The 20,470-nt window shown below is 44.2% G+C and overlaps 1 protein-coding gene across 1 annotated transcript; it reads right to left on the minus strand.

The window, feature by feature from the left end:
• Positions 1-1,499: 1,499 nt before the first annotated feature.
• On the minus strand, positions 1,500-15,933 carry LOC144368733 (Fc receptor-like protein 3). Its single transcript, XM_078027850.1, has 14 exons — positions 15,903-15,933; positions 15,091-15,111; positions 13,626-13,868; positions 12,948-13,202; positions 12,472-12,756; positions 11,501-11,782; positions 10,884-11,162; positions 9,023-9,301; positions 8,543-8,656; positions 4,261-4,288; positions 3,316-3,434; positions 2,699-2,767; positions 1,856-1,887; positions 1,500-1,771 (listed from the first exon to the last, which is right to left on the minus strand). The coding sequence occupies exons 1-14, from the start codon at positions 15,931-15,933 to the stop codon at positions 1,628-1,630; spliced, it is 2,181 nt and encodes a 726-aa protein (XP_077883976.1). The 3' UTR covers positions 1,500-1,627.
• Positions 15,934-20,470: the final 4,537 nt, after the last annotated feature.

The raw sequence follows: 20,470 nt of genomic DNA on the forward strand, positions 1-20,470 counted from the left end.
TTCTTCAGTTGCTGGTTGAATTCATTAGGCTAAAATTAAAAGCTTCAAATTAGATTGCATGTTTTTCTTTCTATTGTCTACGTTATTGACACCCCAGGCATAAATCTGAACTACACTGTGGACTTTTATGCTTGAACTATTTCAAGGTTTTCAAAGTGCTCTTGTGTTTTTTACATAAAGTGACGCACAGTGGGTGGTGCAGAATCCATGATGTTGGTAAATTGATCCATTCACATGCATTAGGGAATTCACTAGATTCTTCTTCTTAAGGCCTATTGTTTTGACAGCTGTAAGAAGTGTAATGCCAGGTAATCAAGGCTAACCATTTCAGTTACTCCTTTTCTGCCTCTGAAGAAATTTTAAGTGATTTTGTCCATTCTCCTGAAACTTAAGCACAACAGCATGTTGTTGTTTTATTCCGAGTCCATGAAAGACAATGTTTCTCAGCCAACTGGGGGACAGATGAGAAGTTCTGCTCTGAGCTTACAAGTTAATGTTTGGCAACTTCTGCTCCACTGTCAGCTCAGGTAACCAGGACTCCTGAGTGAATGGAAAGCAGTAATGGAGACTCCTCAGAAACTTGGAATGGAACCACCATTTGACCCATTATTTCACATCTTGGTTTATACCCAAAGTACTTAAAGTCAGCATACTGCACTGAAGGGGCCACATCAATGGTTTAAAGCAGCTCAACTCACAATAGCAAAGCTATGGAACCAACCAAGGTGCCCTTCAACAGATGAATGGATAAAGAAGATGTGGTATCTATAAACAATGGAATATGTCAAAATACGCCCTACTGTCCTGTATATCTAAAAAGAACAATTAAAAAAAAAAAAGAATTCCTGAAGGTTGCCCTCTAGTTCTGTGAATCATTGGATTTCCTGAGATTCTGGGGTTGGCACTGCTGCTTCAGTAGCTTCAAACTGTAAGTGTTGCAGTTAAGTGGCACAACTGAGCTGCTACAGGACGGCCTCATGATGGATCCTGTGACAGGAGATCAACGAATTCAGTACATTAACCACTGTCAACCAGGGTGACTGAAAACTTTGCCAATAACATTCAGATACTGACAGAAGGAAAAAATAACATTTTGATGCAAAATGCACACAGAGTGATCACTGAGAGAAGAGAAAAAAGACCCATGAACAATGCAAAACCAAGACAATGAGAGAACAGAAGCCGAATACTCTGTGGTGGGATGGATTACAGGCTTACGGTCCATTCTGAATATCACTTATACATGCTTAAGCCACCTGTTTGGTGAATAGCATGTAATTCACCTTCTGTATCATGTATGATCCTTCTGAATTCTCTTATCATCCTCCTCATGAGAAAACAAGGTAGGGCAGTAGTTGAGAGCTCAGATTTCAGAGCCCATCACATCTGCATTTGGATCCTGCTTTTGTTTGCATATGACCTTGGTCAGCCTCTCTGGGCCTATTTAACCTTTGTGGACCTCTTCTGCAAAACAGAAGTTATATGCTTAAGCCTTAGAATGATTTCTGTGTATTTACTGCAATTCTATAGGTAAAGCCTTTGTGACCCTGGCTAGGCGGTCCTCCTCCTCTAGTCCACGGCACGCGGCTGTTCCCTGGGCTCTCTGAGGGCCACTCTGGGTGAGGGGCTAGTGCTCCGAGGCTGCTGGAGCCCAGGAGACATTCTCATAGTTTTCTGTAATGTCCTCGTGGTCACTGCCTCTTTGGCTGGCCGGTCCTGCAGAGTCCTCCGGGTGTGCCTTCTTCAATTCTGAATAAACGACCACAGGTTCCTGGTGGAAAACCCACAAATTTTAAGTACCTAAATACAGATGAGGAAGAGCAGAGAAGAGAGAGGGCCAGGAAATGCATCTCACCTTACTGTTCCTAGGCGTCCGCGGTGAATTGGCTGTTGGATGGGGATAGCAAAGAAAAGTTTTAAGTTCTACATTTCAAATTTACAGCCTATTCCCAGTACATTCCCAGTCCACTCCACCTCTCCTGCTCATCTCTTGACTGTTTTCTCTGCTGACTTTTTCTAGGTCCTCACAGAAAAAAAGCACTCTTTCCCCTCCACACACAAGATATATGCACACTAAAAAAAAAACAAGGCACCTCTGTGGCCGTATTGACCATCTGGGAGGAAGGGGCCCACAGCACTCACTTCTCTTTGCACAGGGAATTTGGAGAAGGCTCGAGGAGAGAGCAGCCGTCTGAACCACACAGCAGTTCCCCAGGAAGCCAAAGATTTGCAGTGGAGCATTAAGAAAATTCACTGTGTGTTCCTCTGTCCTTCCAAAGAGTTGTTTGTGTCTCTCTTGTTTATTTATTCAGCCAACAAGCATTCATTGAAAAGTGGCTTCTTATTAAACATTAGGTACATTACAAGGAGGCAGAGATGACAGAAGCTCAGTCCATATGACCAAGGAGCCCATGAGTTCGAAAAGGAGAAACGGACATCGAAACCAATGCAACAGGTTTCCAGAAATGCCTATTGAACTCTGCTGTTGCCACAAAGAGTGATCGTGGGGAGAGATGATGAGAGTCACGTCCTGAAAGGTCGGCAAGGACAGAGAAGAGGCACTGGGCCCAGGAGAAGCAGGCCATGTCTCCCATGTTAAGCTCACATTTGAGACGACTCTTTGATCAAAGACCCTTGGCTGGATCTGAGAACACTGCCACCTACCACCTCGCCTCTTCTTGTCTGAAAGGTATCTCACCTGAAATTCCGTTTGTGCTCGGGATGCTCCTGATCTGAGAATAAATCAGGTTTCCTTCTTCAGGATTCACTGTGAGAAAACAGAAGACGTTACATGGCCCCCCTCTGAGAGTCTCCTGCTATGGTTTAGTTTGGGATTTGGTTTGTTCTCCAGAGGTTCATCTATCAGAAGAGTGGTCCCCTGCGTTGTGACGTGAGGAGGTAGTGGAACCTCTAAGAGGTGGGGTCTAGGGAAAGGTCTTTAGGGGCACCTCCCGTCACTCTGGATTCCTATTTGCCACACGATCTCCCTGCTTATGTGCACTCCTGAAATTGTGATGCCATCTGCCATGCATCCTCGCCAGAGCCAATGCCAGTGCCATGCTCTTGAACCTCCAGAAATATGAGCTAGATAAAACTTTTTTTCTTATGAAGTACCCAGTCTCGGGTATTTCATCATAGTAAGGAAAATCAGACCAATACTCCTTTACAGCCACCAAATTTATAGCTGCCTTTTAATCCCTATAATGTTAGGCATGTCATATTTAAATTGGCTATGAAAGGGCCCTGAGTTGTTGATCAGTCCTTCCTGTGTACTGGTACTTCCCTAGAACCCTCTGTCCCTTAAGAAGTCCTTACCATTGCTATACACTGGCTGCAGCTCCAGTTGGGCTAATTGCTCAGAGTAGGGGAGCTCCTGGGCATCTAGGCTGGAGAGCCCAAACCCAGAAGTCTCCTGATGTTCACTGGGACTGTAACTGTGACAAAAAGAGACAATGGAGGAAGAGTGTTTGTGAGTTACACAGAGTCTCAGAGAAATTGGTATCCAGGAAGACCTAGAGCCTGGCAGGATTTACATTAAAAAAATTATTACGGACACTTTTTCATGACTCTTTCAAGAAAATATTAGAAACAATGTGGTGCAAGATGGACCCCAGGGGAAGCTAGCTGAGGCCAAGTCCAAGGGCAGAAGCCACTCAGTCTTCGGGTCCCTTTGAGAGGATAAAACTTATATTTGTCTAATTGTTAAGCTTATTTTTAAAGATATCAATGTTTAAACGTTGATACGCAGGGTCTTCTGCATTCCCGTGTAACTTGACCTTTGTCTTTTTTTTTTTAATTCTCTACCTCGTGTGGTAAGACTCCACTTTCCCTGTAAGATATTATGAAGTTTCCTCAGAAAAGTGGGCTCTTTTCTGAACATCACCTCCTTGTGCGCTGTTAATTTAACGCTGGCGTTTAGTGTCACTTCCTAAATGAGTGAAGGAATGAGAGAAACAGGGAGTGGACGAACGGTGGCCCTATGCAGGGTGACGTCATTAAGACGTCAGCGGTCAGTTCTGTGCTGCAGCTCGGAGGTCGATAAATAAACCCAGACAACAGCATGCATTCGGCATGTCAGCTGACACAATATTGTCCCCAAAGAGGAGTGGGACTGGTTTTCTGATCACATTTTTTTTTAAATTTTGTAAGAAGGTTACAAGGTTGGTAGGAAGTCCATTCAAAACTTTAAAAATGTACATCATCCTAGTTATAAACAGATTATGCAAATGAACCAAGCAGCACAAGAATCCGAGACCTTACCTAGGTGTCCCCGTGGCCGGAAGTCTCCCTACAAAAGGAACAAAGGAACACTGAGGGTGAGAGAGCTGTGTGGACAGTGGGCTGCGACAGAACACTCCTTCCTCCAAGTCAGATTCTCTGTGAGATCTCAGACATGGCCAAGCTTGGGGAATAACCTTGTATGTGACACATAGGGAAGGCGGGGTCTTGGAGGACATCTGCCCAGAATCACACTCGTTATGAATCATTTTTCAATCCGTAGCAGCCATGCGAAAAGAAATTCTAAATAGCTGTGGCCAGGAAGCAGAAGTGAGACGAGGCGATATTTAACTCGGGGCCCAGGTCTTCCTCCACACCCACTTGTTCACTGTGACTGCAGCTTGACCTGACACCAAACTGCACTCTCATGGTACGCTCTACCCTGCTTTTCTCTAACTGTGACCCCTGCAGATCCTCTGCAGAAACGCTGAACCGCACGTCACTTGGGCACTCGGCAGTTTCTCCATCCCTTTTCTTTCCGTCTCTTTCACCTGGATAATTTCAACTTATCTTTCCTCCTTTGCATCAGAGCTTTGCATCAACTCTACCTAGATCCAGGCACATAGAAGTGGGTAATATTGTAAGAACTAATTATTACGTGTACTATCATGATCTGTGTCTTGGTTTTCCCTTAATCCTTCCTGTGGTCTGCTTTTTGAACATTGTCCACTTGAGTCTTTTTTTTTTTTTTTTTTTTTGCATTCACAGAGCCATACCTAACAGTTGAAAATATTCAATAAAGGTTGGTTAAACCATGGAGCAAATTAAAGTATATACCTCGAGGACTGAAAAAAAATGACAAATTGACAATTTTCTAATAGGTGATTGATTGCATGTGAGTTTAATGTTGAAGCCTACTCTATCAGCCTTAAAAGTAAGGCAGTTTTAAAAAAATATTTTTCTTTTTAGTTATAATAAGGAAGTTTTTCATCACTGAAATTCTGAAAAATTTCTGGCGTGCCCCAGTGTGGACTTGTTCCCAGTTTCACATCTCTGTCATTTGCCTTTTTAAAAATCTGAGTCTATCTGTCTCACTGGTTTTAGAGCACACCAGTCAGTGCACAGAGTAAGCACACCAGTCTTGATTCCCTTTTTTTTTTTTTTCGGTGGCTAGAGATTGGACCCAGGGCCTCGTGCATGTGAGGCAAACACTCTACCAACTCAGCTATACCCCGAGCCCCGATTCCTTTGATAAATAACTGAATGATGCCTTCAGCCCAGTCCCTGGGGGCCAGGCCTCCTGAGTTAGGCTGAAAGTGTGTGATCATGACCTAGGCCTGTGTCTCTGTCCTCAGGAAAATGAGAACCCACGTCCACCCACAGCCAGTGTCTTCCCTGGGCAGTTTGTCTGTAAGGATGGATCTAGAAGTCAGTCTATCTCCTCGCTGTAAAAAGAAAACTGAAATGTAAAGAGGTGGCTATCTACCATGTCTTCCCTGAGGACATGTGGGCCAGGAACTCTACTAAGCAGTTTGCCTACACTGTCAAAGGTAGCTACTGTTATTATGACCACTACATAGACGAAAAACACTGGGGTTTGGAGAGTATAAGTGACTTTCCTAATATCAAGAAGCTAGCAAGTTATGGGCTGGGGTTGTCGCTCAGTGCCAAAGTGCTTGCCTAGCACGTTATTAGGCACTGGGTTCGATCCTCAGCACCACATAAAAAAAATAAAATAAAATAAACGCATGCTGTCCATCTATAACTACAAAAAAACAAAAGTTAGCAATTGACATTACTAAAATTTTAACCCAAGTAGTTTGAATATAGAATTGACACATTTTTACCTCTTTTGATAATTTGTAGGAATTATTCAGGCAAGAAGTAGAACTCTTCACTTCTAGAAATATGTGGAAAGTTTGAGCTCCTTCCTGAGATAAATGGTCAATAACGGGACAGGGAATTTTGCCATGGGGTGGAGGATTCAGGAGTCAAGATTTTTGGGAAAAGAAAGACAGAGACCCTCTTCCTGGTGAACTGTCACCACTTCTCGGTGAGTCTGCTATTTAATACACTTCTTCAGGAAGCCAATGAAGGGCTGAGCACTTGCTTGGCATGCATGAAGTCCTGGGTTCGATTCTCAGCACCACAAGCAAAACAAAACAACAGCAATTCTTTTAGACCTGGTGGACAGAACACCCCCTGGCCTTCTGTTCATATGGATCACATAAAATAGTCAGTACACTCCTCCTTCCTGGTGTCGTGGTGACCGAATAGTCTGCTTTTTGAACATTATCCACTTCAACAGTGAGATTCTAATGCCCTCTTCTAGGTAGTGGGGAGGGAGGTTAGACAGAGATTAGATGGGGGATTCATTAGAATATTGTGTAACACTGTGGGGTAACTATGGCCTACAACAATTTATTATGCTTCTAGAAATAACTACAGAAGTACTTGAAAATTCCCCAGACATATAAATTGTTATATTTGAGGAGATGAAAATGCTAGTTATCCTAATTTGATCAATACATATCATGTACATGTATTGACTTATAATATTGTATCCATAAATAAGTATAAGTATTATATGACAATTAAAATAAAATAAAATCTCACTTACAGATGGTCTAAACACCTTTCATAAAAGGTGGAGACTCTCATATTGGATGAAAGGAAAAAAAAGGAATTAATCACATTTTAATTATTTAAAAAAGATACACTAAAGTATAGGACACAGATAAATCAAAAGGACAGGGAAATAAATACCATGTTAGCAGTGATTATATTTGTTAACATGCTAACATTTATAATTGTATTAATCATAGTTCATTATTACATTAGTATCAAACAAGAACTATTTCAAAGTAAGTGATACTATCCGGGAGGTTTGGTAAAGAGGGTCATTTTGTAAGGATAAATTTTTTCAATTCATCAAAAACACATAACGATTCTAAATATTCACACAGCTCATAAAGAGCATCAAATCCTCAAAGCAGAACTAGATACGACTGCAGGAAGAAATGAATAAATTCACACTTGCAGTTGAAGATTTCAATTCCCTATCTCAACAATTGATAGTATACAGAAAATCAGTAAGAACATAAATGAATTTAGTAATGACAGCACACTTACTGTAAGAAATGTTAGAAGAATCCCTTTTGGCAGATCAAAAATGATACGAGATGGAAATGTGAACACACAAAGAAGAATGGAGGATATTGAAAGGGTTAGCTAGGTGGCTACAATTTTGACAGCAAATCCTATAAAGGCAAGAGAAGAGAAAGATATCAACCAACTCCCTCTTACACACAGGTACAAGCATTCTTAATAAAATTTTAGCAAATCAAATCCAACCATCATGATAAAGACCCCAGAAATATAATATGGCTCGAACACTCAAAGTTAACCTTATTAATAGACTGAAAACAGAAAATCACCTGATTATTTTAATCAATGCAGAAAAAGCACTTGACAGATATCTGTGCCAGTAAAAATTCTAAACAAATTAGGAATTAGTAGGGACTTGCTTAGCCAGATAAAGTGAGTCTATAAAAATCCGGCAGTTGGTAAAATACTTAATTGTGAGAAACTGAATACTTTTTACCTAAGGTTAGGAACAAGACAGAGATGTCTGCTCTGACCAGTTCTATTCAACATTATATAAAAGGTTTTAGACAGTGCAATCAAGAAAGAAAAATAAAAGGTTAAGACTGGAAAAAAGTGATACTGTCTTTATTAGCAGACAGCATGCCATCTAGATAGACAATTTTATGAAACCTACAAAACAGATATTAGAACTAAGTAAGGAGTTTAGTGAGGTTGCAGAGTATACGATTAACATGCAAAAGGCAATTGTGTATCTATGTACAACCAACAATCAGCAATTGGATTTTTAATCTCCTCTCAGTTGTTCTCTCTTAGTTTTATCCAAATTTCATTATAGTTGACTGCTATTCAAATATATCTTGGCTTATGATTTGCACTTTTGACGATCACCTGCTTTTTGTTACAAATGGTGGAGGGGTTTGGGGGCCCTTTTGTTTTCAGTAGGCTTTGGAATGCAGGTAGAACAGTAAAGTGCTTAATTTTCCAAATTTTAATTGAAAGCAAAGCTCTGATACATAATTCATCTCAAATTAAACACAAGAGGTAAAAAAATCCCATTGAAAACTTTATGCTACCTTTTTTGTTACTATTGCCTGTAAAACTGAGGGACTAGTACTTAGGAGGAATAATTGGCCTTTACAGGATGCACTACCCAACTCCAAATCAATATAGCAACGGCCAAAGTCACAGCCTTAAGGGCTAAGACAGAGACACCTACCTGGTTTCTTTTGGCTCTTGATGCGATACAGCCAAGTAGCAGCAAAGACAAGGATGAGGAGCAATCCCCCAGTGACTCCTGTGGTCATAAGAACAATTCTTCTCCTGGAATTCCCTGAGAGCCAAGATATATACTTGAGTTTCAAGGGCAAAAGTTTTGGATCTAGACAAAAAAACATGCAAGTGGAGCTAAGATCTATCAGGGCAGGTAATTTTCCAGTTTCTGATTTCTCCATTCAAATTATCTTTAGTATAATTTGTGATTTTCAAAACAATGACATGTTAAAGGTGGTCACCAGCATCTAAGGTTAAAATTTATTCCCTTTCCCCTTCCCACATGAAATCAGCATCAATCTCAAGCTGCTCCACACCTTGGTGGGCGTGTTCAGAAACTTGGCCATTGATAGAATTTGTACCATCCACTGGAGGAATGTTTTACTGCCTACTGCTATGGCCTCTAGTTCAGGTGCCACTAACTCACCTGTGATGCTGAGTGCCACCACCTCACTGCGCTGGGCCCCCAGGCCATTGTTAGCGGCACAGGAGTAGTTTCCAGAATGTTCTGCAGTCAGGGAGAGGTTGAAGGATGCTCCTCCTCCAGAGGGAGCCAAGATGTTCCCCAGGATGACGTCCTCGTGATAAAACTGGTACAGGATCGGGGGAGAGCCCCCCAGGGCCTCGCAGTGAAGCCCCACCACGTCCCCCACCACAGCCTGGGCCCTGGGAGTCCTGAATGTGAGGACAGGGTGGGACACTGGAACTGAGAGAGGAAAATAGTTCATTGGCAGTTTTGTATAAGCATGTGTACAAGAAACTGTAATAAAAGAGTATTCTGCATAGTTCATAGTAGGAACACAAACCTGGATTCAGAAAAACATAGGTTTGAATCCTGATTCTGCTCTTTGTTAACTCTTTAATCTTGACTTTTACTTTACTTATTTATTTATTTAGGTACTGAGGATCTAGTCCAGGGGCGTTTTACCACTGAGCTACATTCCCAGCCCCTTTTTATTTTTTATTTTGAGACAGGATCTTGAGAAGTTGCTCAGGGCCTTCCTAAGTTACAAAGGCTGGCCTCCAATTTGCAATCCTCCTGCCTCAGCCTCTGGAGTGTCAGGTATTATTATAGGCATGCCTGGCTGTAATCTTGATTTTTAAAAACTTTAACTTCTCTAAGTCTGTTTATTCATTTCTAAAAAGGAGCTAATAATAAATTATATCTCAAACTATTATAATAAGAATCATGTATATAAAGTGATCCATGAATGCAAGCTATCATTATTAACAGATATAACTAAAATCCTACTTCTAGGATATTCCTATTGCTGAATCTTAGCTCTAAGATCAAGACATGGTTCCATATCTATCTAATTTAGGACCTCATTATTCTCCACCCAATTACCTGACTTCATTTTCCAAGTTACTATTCAGCACTGTGTAACATCCCTCCCTCTATCATCCATCCGTCCATCTATCCATCCATCCATCCCTCTATCCCTTCATCCATTCGTCTATCATTGTCATATATCAGATGACCCCAATAGAATTTAAGTTCCATAAGAACAGGGATTTATCTTTCCTGTGTTGTATTTCCAGTTGCTGAAACTTTGCATGACATTCAATAGTCGCCCAATCATTGGCTACCGAACTAATTGATCCAGACTGGCCCCAAAATATCCAGATACAGCACTAGCAACAATAATTCCACATTCATTGAGAACTCTAGAGATAGGACAGCAAATGAGAATAGAAAAACCATTCATGTGGAATAGGAACGAGAAGATTGCTGGTTCTGCTAAGTGGTGAAGAAACTTAAATGAGATAGTTCTCTTTGTGTGCAGTGCTTTAGATTGAAGCTGTGTGTTTCACTGGCAAGAGACGCTTGGGAAGGATCTTAAGCTCTGCTTTGTGTTACAGACTGACTCAAGGGGAGGGAGTGTGGATGTGGGACCATTCATTGAATGGCAATGATTAGACCTGAAATATGAGCCAACACTGGCTGCAAGAAAGATGGCTTCTGCTGTGGCTAGCCTCACATCCACAAGGCCCTGGGCTCAAATCCCAGCACCACCACCTTTAAAAAAATAAAATAAAAGGTGCATGCAGGCAGGAAAAAAATCATGATCAGGGCAGGGAATGATGTTTCCTTGCCAGTAATCGCTGCAGCTCGTGTATCTGGAATTTTGGAGTCTTTGAACTTCCTCTGGAGTGGGGAATATGGGAACTGTAGCCTCTTACAGAGGAAAACAAAGGAATGTGTAATCACAGGAAAGAATCCATGCCGGCAAGAAGTCCAGCAGAGTTCTAATGTGTCTGGACTACTGTGTGTACAACCTGCTTACCTAGGACGTGGAGACTCACTCCATGACTGCGCTGGGCCCCCAGGCCATTGTCGGCCTCGCATGAGTAGTTTCCAGAATGTTCTGCAGTCAGAGAGAGGTTGAAGGATGCCCCTCCCCCAGAGGGCGCCGAGCTGTTCCCCAGGGTGACATCCTCCAGGTAAAACTGGTACAGGATCGGGGGAGAGCCCCTCGGGGCCTCGAAATGAAGCTCCACCACATCCCCCACCACAGCCTGGGCCCTGGGAGCCCTGAGGGTGAGCACAGGGCGGGACACAAGACCTGAGGGAGACAGAAGGGCTGTCAGAAGAGCTTAGAAATAGATATATCCCTTGATCACTTCTGTTCCCCACTGCCTGCACTTTCCTAATCTAAGGATCAGAAGCATTGTCCTAAAACCCAGAAAAGTAGCCCTGGAGAATTCTGTCCCCATCATCCCAAAGTCCTCTCCCCATGGAGCAAAGCATCTTCTGCTCATTTTGCCACGTTTGTAGCGGCAGGGGTCGTTTTTTTGGATCTTCGCCTCTGTTTATTTGCCTGCTTCCAAAACTTCAGGGCTGATGGAGAACTTCAGCTCTGGCTTGCAAAACAAGGGTGGTAGGGAGGAATCAGGAGCTCACTTCTCACGGTGACGGTGATCCGCTTGCTGAGGATGGGGACGTGGTTGTTGTCAGCCGCACAGTAGTACCTCCCAGTGTCACGCTTCTGCACGGCGGGCACTCGCAGCTCTGCCAACAGGGAACGCTGGGTTTTTCTGCCCAGACTTGTTCCCTCTTTGTGCCAGGAGAATGTGATATTCCCTGTGCCCGCGGCTACTGAACAGATAAGGACCAGATTTTCTCCTTCAATCAGCTGCCCCCCTGGGGGCTGGATCTCTAGATTCACATCAGATACAGGGATTCCTGGGGAGACACAAGGTAACACGGGAGGGTTTTGATGGCAAGCACTTCAGAGTCAAGGAAAAGTCTGGAGCCGCCAGGAATAGGCCAGTAGTCATAGATGCAATGGGTCCAAAGTCGGAAAGAAGAAATTAATTTTATAAAGAGATCAGTACCCCTTCCCACTCCCACAACAGGTCCTATCCTTGGGAAATGCAGGCACCAGGCCCATGATCTTAAACCCGGTGTTGTTTGCAATCACATTTTATAAACAGAATAAGAGTACTGAAGTGACTTTTCTCAGAATCCAAACTCTTTCCCCATCCTTTAAGGGTTCTCCAGTCTCTCTTCCATGCCCCCACATTCTTCTCTGACTATTCCAGTCCATAGTCATCTTCCCCTTTTCTGATGATTTTGGTGTGAGGTTAAGTCTACTATGAAAACACTATCGGGACCTTCTCAGACAGCATTTGGTCAATGGTGCTTCTAGTTGTCCGGTTTGGGCACCCAGTAACTGATCGATAATTACTATTGCCTGGCTTAGATGGAAAAGAGGGTCCTAGGGAAGTTGGTCCAATACTGAGTCCAAAGAGAGAAAGATACCATAATCGCTGGAGCCTCTCTGGACATCAACCACCCTAGGTGCAGGGGGTGTCCTGAACTGTTCTCCTCTCCCCAGCTCTGGAAGAGCAAGCAGCCCCTGTAACACTTACTCTGCACAAGCACACGGGACACCCGGCTCATTTTCGTGATTCTGGGAGTTGCTGCCTCTGCTTTACACCGGTAGAGCCCCGAGTCTTCGCTCCCCATGGTGGGGATCTGGAGCTCTGGGGAGCTGCTGCAGCCTGACCCCAGGGTACGGTCATCTCTGAAGAAGCAGAACTGGAGCTGGACCTGTGACCTCTGAAAAGCAAGCTGCGTCTCACAGGTCAGAGTCCATGGGCCTCCCTCGATGGGCTGGGAGGGACTGGCTTTCAGCACAGGACGTGGAAAGAGCTCTAGAGAGAAGGAACACAATCCTTAGGGAACGAGGCACAGATTTACCTGTGCTGTCAGCACCCGGAAGTGGGGACCGTCTTCCTCCCATGGCCCATGGAGACTTTTTTTGAAATCCCCACTGATAAACACCCTCCCTTGATCCTCACAGCTTCACTGCCAAAACCTAAACCCACAGGCGTTCAACCATTACCTTGAACTTGGATTCTTAGGGATTTTGAAGTTTTTTTCCAAAACAAATTCCAACTAGAAACAGCACAATGATATTTGCTCTCGTCTTGGCGGACTGAATGTAATCTGATGAAGTCTGAGTTATCACCATCAGGAAGTTGTTTTCCATCTTTGTAGTAAATCTTTTTATGTATTTTCTCCTCTTCCCACCCTAGGCATCTCAGATCTATATCATCTCCTTCAAAGACCGGGTATGGCACCTGGAGGATCAGCCAGTCTGCAAAGAGCGAAGGACATACTCAATTCTTCCCTCTCATTTCTTTCATTGCTCTCCGTTCTCCCCATGAGAAAAGAGCTACAGCCCTGTACACACCTGCAAATGTCCTCCACCAATTTTTCCACATGCTCCATACTAGATTCTTCCTTGTTCTGGAAGAGGGGACTAATTTCTTGAGAAATCCCATCTTTAAAAGAGGAATTCCATCAGACCTGGCCTCCTTTTTGCCTGGTGGCCCTGGGGTGCAGACACTTCTCTGAATGAGGAAGTGGACAGCACCACACTTTGCTGCTGCCGTGCTTCTTGCTCTCCTCATCACACGTGCCCATGCCTGTCACAGTGCCATCTGGGTTCCCCGTGTTAACCCAGCTCGCAGATATTCTGCCCAGAGGTTTGATTTTAGAAACTCCTCCTTTTTCTCACCAGATGAAAATTCCACATGTACAGGGTCACTCTGGGAGGATCCTTGGGTCTTGCATTGGTAAGAACCAGATGTTTCAATTAGGATTCTTCCAGATGTTTTGTCAATCATTTTATTGTTCCGATACCAAGATGCGCCTTCCTGGGATTGCAACTGGTGATTCACGCATGTGAGAATCATCGTTTGTCCCTCGAAGACTGTGGACCATGGAGGATGGAGCAGAAGTACAGCTTTGGGTGGTACTTCTAAATGGGAAATGGACAAAGGCAGGTTAGTGAGGGGTGGGCGGAGGACATGGGAGGGGCCAGCCTTGCAGCTGGGGATTTTCCTGGGACTGGGGTTAGAAATGGCACAGAGACAGCTTTGAAAAATGCCTGGGAGAGAACCTGTTCTTCCTCATCCTTTGCCTACCCTGGACACGGGCAAGGGGATATCGTAGGAGATGGGGGTCTTGGCAGCGGCTCAGAACAGTCTAGAAGACATGATTAGTGCCAGGTGTGGTGGCACATTTTTGTAATCCCAGCAACTTGGGAAGCTGAGGCAGGAGGGTTGCCAGTTGAAAGCCATCCTGGGCAACATAGGGAAACCCTGTCTCAAAATAAAAAGGTCTGGGGATGTAACTCAGTGGTAAAGCACCCCTGGATTCAATTCCCAATACAAAAAAAAAAAAAAAAAGATTTCTCATTGTACAAAGACTGCTAAGTCCAGAAGGTAGGCTCTGAGATATTTTTGTTCTATTCATTCTTTTCAAGATGAAGGTGAACCTGGGCTGTTCAAAAGCAGTTTCTAGACTCAAAAAAAAAAAAAAATCACTTTGGGCTTGACTTGAAACATGTAATAAACAAGATTCTTTCTTTACTTTTGTTATTTTTAAACTTTGCTTAGTTGGAGAATCTACAGGGAAGGCAACTCTTCTCTACTCTCCATCTAAGTTGGACACAATCAATAACAAAGGCATATAAAGAATTTGAAGTAAGAAGGTCGGGCTGCTTGGGAAATCAGGCTTGTGTTTAGGATTGCAGCTCACTGATGGACCGGAAGCTGAGGCATGAGCTTCTTTTGGAAATATAGAAGGGTTTTACTGTGTCATTACCCTCTGTGAATAGAAGCGATTCCTGTTTCCTTTGGTAGCAGCACTAACTTGGACACACAGAGGAAATGACTTCGGGGGTGGAGGAGATGAGGCCCGAGAGTCTCTGAACAGTTGCTTGCTGCATCTACCCTTCCTTCTGCTCATGCTTGCTCCCTCTCTGCACCGGGGTGTCCTGGTAATGTGGGATGAGCTAGAAACTGAGAAGCTGGGGACTATTTGCCCAACATGGTAACAGGTGTGACCCCAGCACAGCAACTGATGTTGGCATCTCCCCAATGACCTCATTTGCAAGTGTTGGGCGAATAGCCCCAACATGCTGGCTGAGGGGATGAGTGATCAGAACTTGAGAGGAACAGAAAGTAGTGGAAACTTACGTGATTGTTCTCCTCCGGGAGCTGTGAGGGAATCCAGAAGCAAAGGTTATTAGCATAGAAGGATGTTTCTCAAATCTTTTCAATCAGATGCTTTAGGAGAACTTTCCTGACAACCTAACCGCACAATGGCTTCTTTCCTCCCAATTCTTGGCACCCATTGTTTACTACCCAAAGTTCCTAAACAATCAGGAAAACATTCAGTCTACGATTGACTTTACAAACGCAGTGCCCATCCACAGGCCTGGCTCGTCTCTGCACCCGCCTGCGTGACAACTTCTTGCTCCATTCCCTTCCTTTCTTCTCCCAGGGGAACTCACAGTGCCCATGCAGGAACCACTTGGAGAAATGGCTTATCCTCCCCTCACTTTCTTGGGCCTCCTCTTATTCCTTCTACTTTTTAAAACTCTGGCTAAATTTTGGCTTAAAAACAGGGGAGAAGGAGGTCTTGTTTCTCAGTAGACCTTGCCTGACTCCCCTAGATTTGGGAAGCTACTGCTTGTCTGAAAAATTATTTCGTTGGGAGCTGTTCAAGGAAGGAATTTAGAGCTGTGGATTGGCAGAAATTTAAGCCCAAATCTCCTATAGGATTAAAAAAAAAAAGAAAAAAGCCAGCAATGATACAAAACCAAGGGCCAATCCTTGGCTTCCTGGGATGGCTGTATTTGGAGTTTTATGGCTGTCTTGGGAACACGGGCCTTCTCTGTCTTTTCTTGATATGTGATTATGAACCCCAATGTAAAAGAAGAGACAGAGGCTCCCTTGTCTGACCGTAGGAACTGAAGCCACTGTCCTATCCCAGTCCCTCTACTCACCTAGGATCAGCAGCAACAGCCACAGAAACATGGGAACCAGGCCTGGCTGCAGGCAGGGCATGTCTGTCTCACCAAAAGGCAGGCTTATTTCCCATCTACAAGGGAAAAATGGGAGGTCATATTCAGATAAGATAGGTAGAAATTAGAAAAGGGGAAGTAGAAGAACTTGGTGTCCCGTCTCACCCCTGGGTTTTCAAACATGGACATGACAGCCCTCCTAAGAGATGTCTGTTTCTCAGCCCTGGTAGCTGTGTGCTTTCATATGTTGAGGGCCACCTTCCAACTGTTCAGACCTCTCAGAAAAACAAAAAATATTTTTATATATATTTCCAAAGCTGTGCCTGGGCTCTCTGAAAATGCCAAGCCATACATTTGTTTATATTCAAATAACTTGTCATTTCTCAAATGGAAACAACTTCCCCTCACCCCCCAGCATTTCTTCAAATTCATACATCCTCTAGGTCCACGTGAGGTGCCTAACATAGATCAAGCACCGACGTGCTTGGCCGGCTCAGTGTTCTGATGCGTTTGGTGGTGAGAGCCGGTCACGATGGGCAAAAGTGTCACGTAGGCAGTCGAGGGGAGAACTAAAGAATGTCCACGCGCTTCTGCCCCTTTCAATGCTTTATTCACTCAGATCGCTCAACACAATTTCACTCTTTAGGTTCTTAATCAAGAAAATGACGATCCTTAATTCTGGGCACTGCAAGAGACATGATCAATTCAAAGCAAACGATTGTTAAGTTAATTCTAAGCACTGCAAACACTCTTAATCATGGCAGACATTCCCTCTAGAGGCAGCTGAGCTCCAGGGCCAGAACTAGAGGCTCTTAGGCCTTAAGTCCAGCGGTGCACACTCACTCAGACCCCAGTGATCAGGTCAGGAACCGATGGAGGCTTCTCCTGGGGTGGAGCCGGCGGCTGGCTGAGGAGAGGGTCTTAAGGAGACGTTGCCTTGCTCACCAGGGTCAAGATGGGGCTGTAGAGTTTGAGAGCCGTGAGGATGGTGCAGAGGATCAGGCAGACGATGAGAAGAGCTGGGATGTCGGTCCAGGTCCTCATCAGGCTCTCCGGGCAGGCTCTCCGGCATGTGGGCGTCAGTGCTGGCTGGCTGAATGTCTATTCATTTGCCGCATCATTTATGCTAAATTTGGGGGCTTCTGACCACCCTTCCAATCCCTATCAGCTGGTCTGGTGGTTTGCGCCCCGATCTCTCGCCTTTGGCTTTTATCAGGGCGAAGGCCAATGACAGAGACTTCACTCTGAGCTTTATCAGGGTTGTGGAAAGTGATTTATTTTATCAGGCTGTGCCTGGTGACCATATGGGAGGGCTCTGTAGGCATGCCTGCTGGGGACTGTAGTTTTTTTTTTTTTTAATATTTATTTTTTAGTTGTAGTTGGACACAATACCTTTATTTTATATGTGGTGCTGAGGATCGAACCCAGGGCCTCAAACGTGCTAGGTGAACACTCTACGGCTGAGCCACTACCCCAGCCGTGGCACTGGGGTTTTATTTCAAAATGGAGTTACTCAGGCTAAGGCCCTTCTTAGGTTAAGGGCATCCCAAAAGAGTCATGCAAAGTCAAGGTATCAGAGCAGTTGCAAAAGACTTGTTCACTGTCACATAAGTTGGCATGGAGCTTCTGAATGGGAAAATAGTGGAATTACACAGGTTAGCTAAGGAGGGCCCAGAACTGTGCAAATCAAGATGTAAATGAGCAAGCGTACAAACAGGAACCCCTGTTTGTAAAGGCAAGGCCCTTCTGAGAAAGGCTATCCTTCCCTTTGTACTCAAAGAGGTCCCGCTTTTTATTTGTAATGTTTTTTTAAGTCACAACTGGCGAATATTTTCTCCATGTTCTTGCTTTGCATGTGTGTCTCCCCCCATCTAACTTTTTTTTTTTTTTTTTGGTGCCAGGGATAGAACTCAGGGGCACTTAACCACTGGACCACATCCTCAGCCCTTTTTCTTTGCATTTTATTTAGAGACAGGGTCTCGCTGAGTTGCTTAGGGCCTTGCTAAATTGCGGAGGCTGGCTTTGAACTGTGACCCTTCTGCCTCAGCCTTCGGTGGCACTGGGATTGCAGGGGTGAGCCACTGTGCCCGGCCCCTGCTAACATTTAAGGGCCCGATGTTTGTCTTATCCACTACAGCATCCCTTGTGCCTCTCCTAGTTCACAGTTCTTAGGAAAGTTGGGATCTTTTGGTATTTTTTAGGGACTGCTGAAATGGGCCATCAGGAACTCAAGACCAGCCTTTTTTTTTTTTTTTCCTTTTTTTGGTTGCAGATGGACATACATTTATTTATTATTTTCCTGTGGTGCTGGGGATCGAACCCAGTGCTTCATGCATGCTAGGCAAGAGCTTTACCACTGAGCCACAGCCCCAGTGTTTTTTTTTTTTACCAGCTGCCCTCCTCCTCCATGAAATGTTAATACCCACAGATATGTGTGCATCTTTTTATGTGCTATATGTATAGGTGAGTTTCATACATTAAAAAAAAAAAATAATAAGGTTTTTGTTTCCTTCACCTTCCCAAGAACCAATATCTGCCCCCTGGAGGATGACCTCACCCCTGTTGGAATGTACGGTGCAGACAGGGAGACGACTTTCTCAGCAATGTCACTGCATGGACAAAGTCGGGACCGCTCAAGGAGACCTCTGCATTATAAGTGGAAGATGATCTCAGAGCAGGTGAGGCCCACCGGGAGCATGTATTGTAAAGAGCTGCGAAGAGGTTCTCTCTCTGAACCAAGTAGCACTTCCCCACCCCCTCTCCTGTAACAGGGTCCCTTTCATGTAACAAGGGTCCTCACCCCCTCTCCTGTAACAGGGTCCCTTTCATGTAACAAGGGCCCCCTTTAAGCTGGGTATTAACCTGCTGCTCCACAACCGGCAGCTCATTGTAGAACAGACATTTCCCCTCCCTGCCCCCTCTCTTCCCCTCCCTGACTGAGGGGAAAACGAGATGAACATTCTTTCTATCCTAAGAGGGGCCATCTGTCCTTCTGTGTACTGCCCACCTGGACAGATTCTCTGGACATAGGAAATGAGAAACAGCTCTTAAGGATAAACATTAATTACAACTACTGCTAATACCTGGAAACAGCTCTGCAGTCCCCTTTTCAAAGCCCTCTGCTCCCCCTATAGCAGTCAGGGTGACAGCTGTGAGACTTCAGTTTGTCTATTGTCTTTCTCCTTTGCCAGCAAAGCAATTAGACTTCTTTGTCCTTTTTTTTTTTTTTTTAAAGCCTTGTCCTTGTTAATCAGATTAGCACTGGGGACAAGGACCAAGCTCTCAGGGTGACCCCCATAGAACTTACCATTATGTGATGTGGAATGTCTATTTCTGTCGTTAGCCTGCTGGATCACTGGGGCTGGAAGTGAGTCTGGTTTGGGTCTCAGTGCCTCATTAGAACACTCGTAGAAATTTGTCCCAATCTGTCCATCAGTACGGCTGAATGACTGAATAGCTGACCAACAAGAAACAGCAGGATGGCCATTGAAAAAGATCAATGTGTTTAAGTGATTTCCTTACTCCTTCCTGATTGAAGATATCACCAATATTCTGGATACGTATTGATTGCATTTATTTATTGAAATGATCAAACTATTTCCTAAAATTGTACTCAGTTCATTTGTAGCACAGGATCATTGTAGACTGCTAATTCTGCAGTGTGGATGCACCTCTGAGCTCCTGAATTTGGACTGGGTTTTCCTCTCCTGTTCATCAATAGCATTGATGATTTCCTTCACTACAGAGCTCATCATGGTGGAGGGCCTGTAGTGTCCTTGAGTAGTGCAAATACTTTTGTACTTTAGTTTCGATTGGGATATTCAGTCGAAGTCCAGGTCTTTAGTGTCTCCAACCAAGAACTGAGCAAGACACACAGAAGTAACAGATAAAGTTCAGATTTATTGAACTTGAAGGTGGAAGTAGCACTCAGTAAGGTAGAGAGAGTGGGCTGAGGAAAGAGAGGGACTCAAGGCCCCAGTGTCTGGAAATTAGGATCTAGTATCCTGAACTGTGGGGTGTTCTCTTCCCTATACCGACCCGATTGAAGACCTTACCCCATTTTCTCCCATTGGTAGTCTTATAATACCTGATTAGAATATTTTCCAATTCCTGGCCCCCATTGGTTACTTTAGAAAACCGAATTAGAACACTGCCCTCCTTATCCCCCTCCCACCCCCTCGGTCATCTGAACCTGTGGAGAGAGTCCTCATGGTGATAAGTCGGTTGTCATAGTGATGAAGTTTCTTGTAAACATGTTCAGGACTCATCTCCTTGTCTCATCCTCCAGTGACTTCTGTACCCTGTCTCCACCATCTCCGTGTCCCTGAACTCCTTCTACCCACACTCTGAGGGAAAGAAAGAGCTCGGGCTCGCTTTTGATTTCTCTACAGCCTACGCAGCCATCAAGCAAATAAAGGCTCCGTGAATTATATTGTTCTATATCTTGTGTGCACACAGGAATCTGTAACAACAAATCCCACCGTTACGTACAACCATCATGCACCGATACAAAAAGGGAAAAGCAAAAATAAAAACAGATTAATTCATTT

This window comes from Ictidomys tridecemlineatus, chromosome 11 (assembly GCF_052094955.1).
Source record: "Ictidomys tridecemlineatus isolate mIctTri1 chromosome 11, mIctTri1.hap1, whole genome shotgun sequence".
Taxonomy (NCBI): Eukaryota; Metazoa; Chordata; class Mammalia; order Rodentia; family Sciuridae; genus Ictidomys; species Ictidomys tridecemlineatus.

Coding starts and splice junctions, on each gene's coding strand:
- LOC144368733 (XM_078027850.1), bottom strand. CDS start 15,933: ATGTTTCTGTGGCTGTTGCTGCTGATCCTAG. Junction 13,203..13,625: donor ACATGTGGAATTTTCATCTG/GTGAGAAAAAGG, acceptor CGCTCTTTGCAG/ACTGGCTGATCCTCCAGGTG. Junction 2,768..3,315: donor GCAGCCAGTGTATAGCAATG/GTAAGGACTTCT, acceptor GTTTTCTCACAG/TGAATCCTGAAGAAGGAAAC.